Below are 1259 nucleotides of genomic sequence, written 5' to 3' on the forward strand. Positions count from 1 at the left end.
CATATTCAAATATTGTTAAAATTGATATTTTAAAATTCCTAGCCAATATTTAAAATGACCTTGTTTCAATATTTACTTTTGCTCATCCTTCAATAAAAATATACTTTTCAAAAAAAAAACTTGATGAAGGAAATGGGTAAATTATGACCATATTTTGTGGAGACTACATAGATTAAACATCATTAATATTTTTTCTAATAAGTTGGTCAACATAAGACTAGAACCATAAAATACATATATTTCAAGTTGATTTTATCTAGATGTATGTCTAAGATCTCCTCAGTTAGTGTTTTTCCAAAATAGTTCTTCCTATAAAGAAAAATCTGTCAAATTCAAACTATTCGAAAATTTAGAGAATGCAAATATTTTTATATAAATAGGAGTTAATCCTAGGCAAGAAAAGCACAACAACTACTACAACAACAAAGCTATTGGATACCACATATCCAAACAAACACATTTCTCCTGCCCTTTAATCATGCCAAGAAACAAAGTTAACTTCACGTTGATTGAAGATGAGAGTAAAAGAATAGTCTCATACCAGAAAAGACAAAAACGTCTCTTCAAAAAGTGTGAAGAGCTCAAAATACTTTGTGATGTTGAAGTGGCTGCTGTTGTCTATGGTCCTTATCGAAATGAACCATACATATTTCCAAATAATGACGCTGCACGCACCACTTTTATAAAGTTTAAGGAGTTGTCGACATTGGAGAAATCCAAAAATATGGTGACAATAGAAGAGTTCACCGAGCAAAGTATCGAGAAGTTGGGGGAACAACTACAAAAAATAAGAAAGGAAAATAGATTTAAGAAAATGACAAATGAGATGTATGAGGTGTTAAGTGGAAAAAAAGTTTCAGCTTACATTCACCCTTACGATCAGAATGACCTGAGTCGCGTGATCAAGAAAAACCTCAAAAAGATTCGTGAATTAATGAGGAAAATTGTTGATGGAGAGGGTTCTATATCGAATGCCTCTCAATCCATTGTTGAATCAATGGTAACTGGTAGGACCAACTATTGAGGGCCAAGGGATCCATCTCCACTATTGTTTGCACAAATGTTTCCTCCAGTAGGTCCACAACTATTGTCTCCAATGCCTCAACAAATGGCTATTAGATAAAATCATGGAATGGCCCCCCTAACGCCGTCAACAATAACCAATGATGGCTCCTCCATTGTATTCTCCAGTGTTTCCTCCAACGACCCAACAAATGGAACCTTCAATAGATATCCCTCCAATTGGTGTAAAAACGTCA

General features: G+C 34.1%; 1 protein-coding gene across 1 annotated transcript; it reads left to right on the plus strand.

Annotated features, from left to right (window-relative positions):
* Positions 1-478: 478 nt before the first annotated feature.
* On the plus strand, positions 479-1024 carry LOC129872557 (agamous-like MADS-box protein AGL92). The gene has a single exon (XM_055947518.1). The coding sequence runs from the start codon at positions 479-481 to the stop codon at positions 1022-1024; it is 546 nt and encodes a 181-aa protein (XP_055803493.1).
* The last annotated feature ends 235 nt before the right edge of the window (positions 1025-1259 follow it).

The sequence above is a fragment of the Solanum dulcamara genome, chromosome 2, assembly GCF_947179165.1.
Source record: "Solanum dulcamara chromosome 2, daSolDulc1.2, whole genome shotgun sequence".
In the NCBI taxonomy this organism is placed as follows: domain Eukaryota; kingdom Viridiplantae; phylum Streptophyta; class Magnoliopsida; order Solanales; family Solanaceae; genus Solanum; species Solanum dulcamara.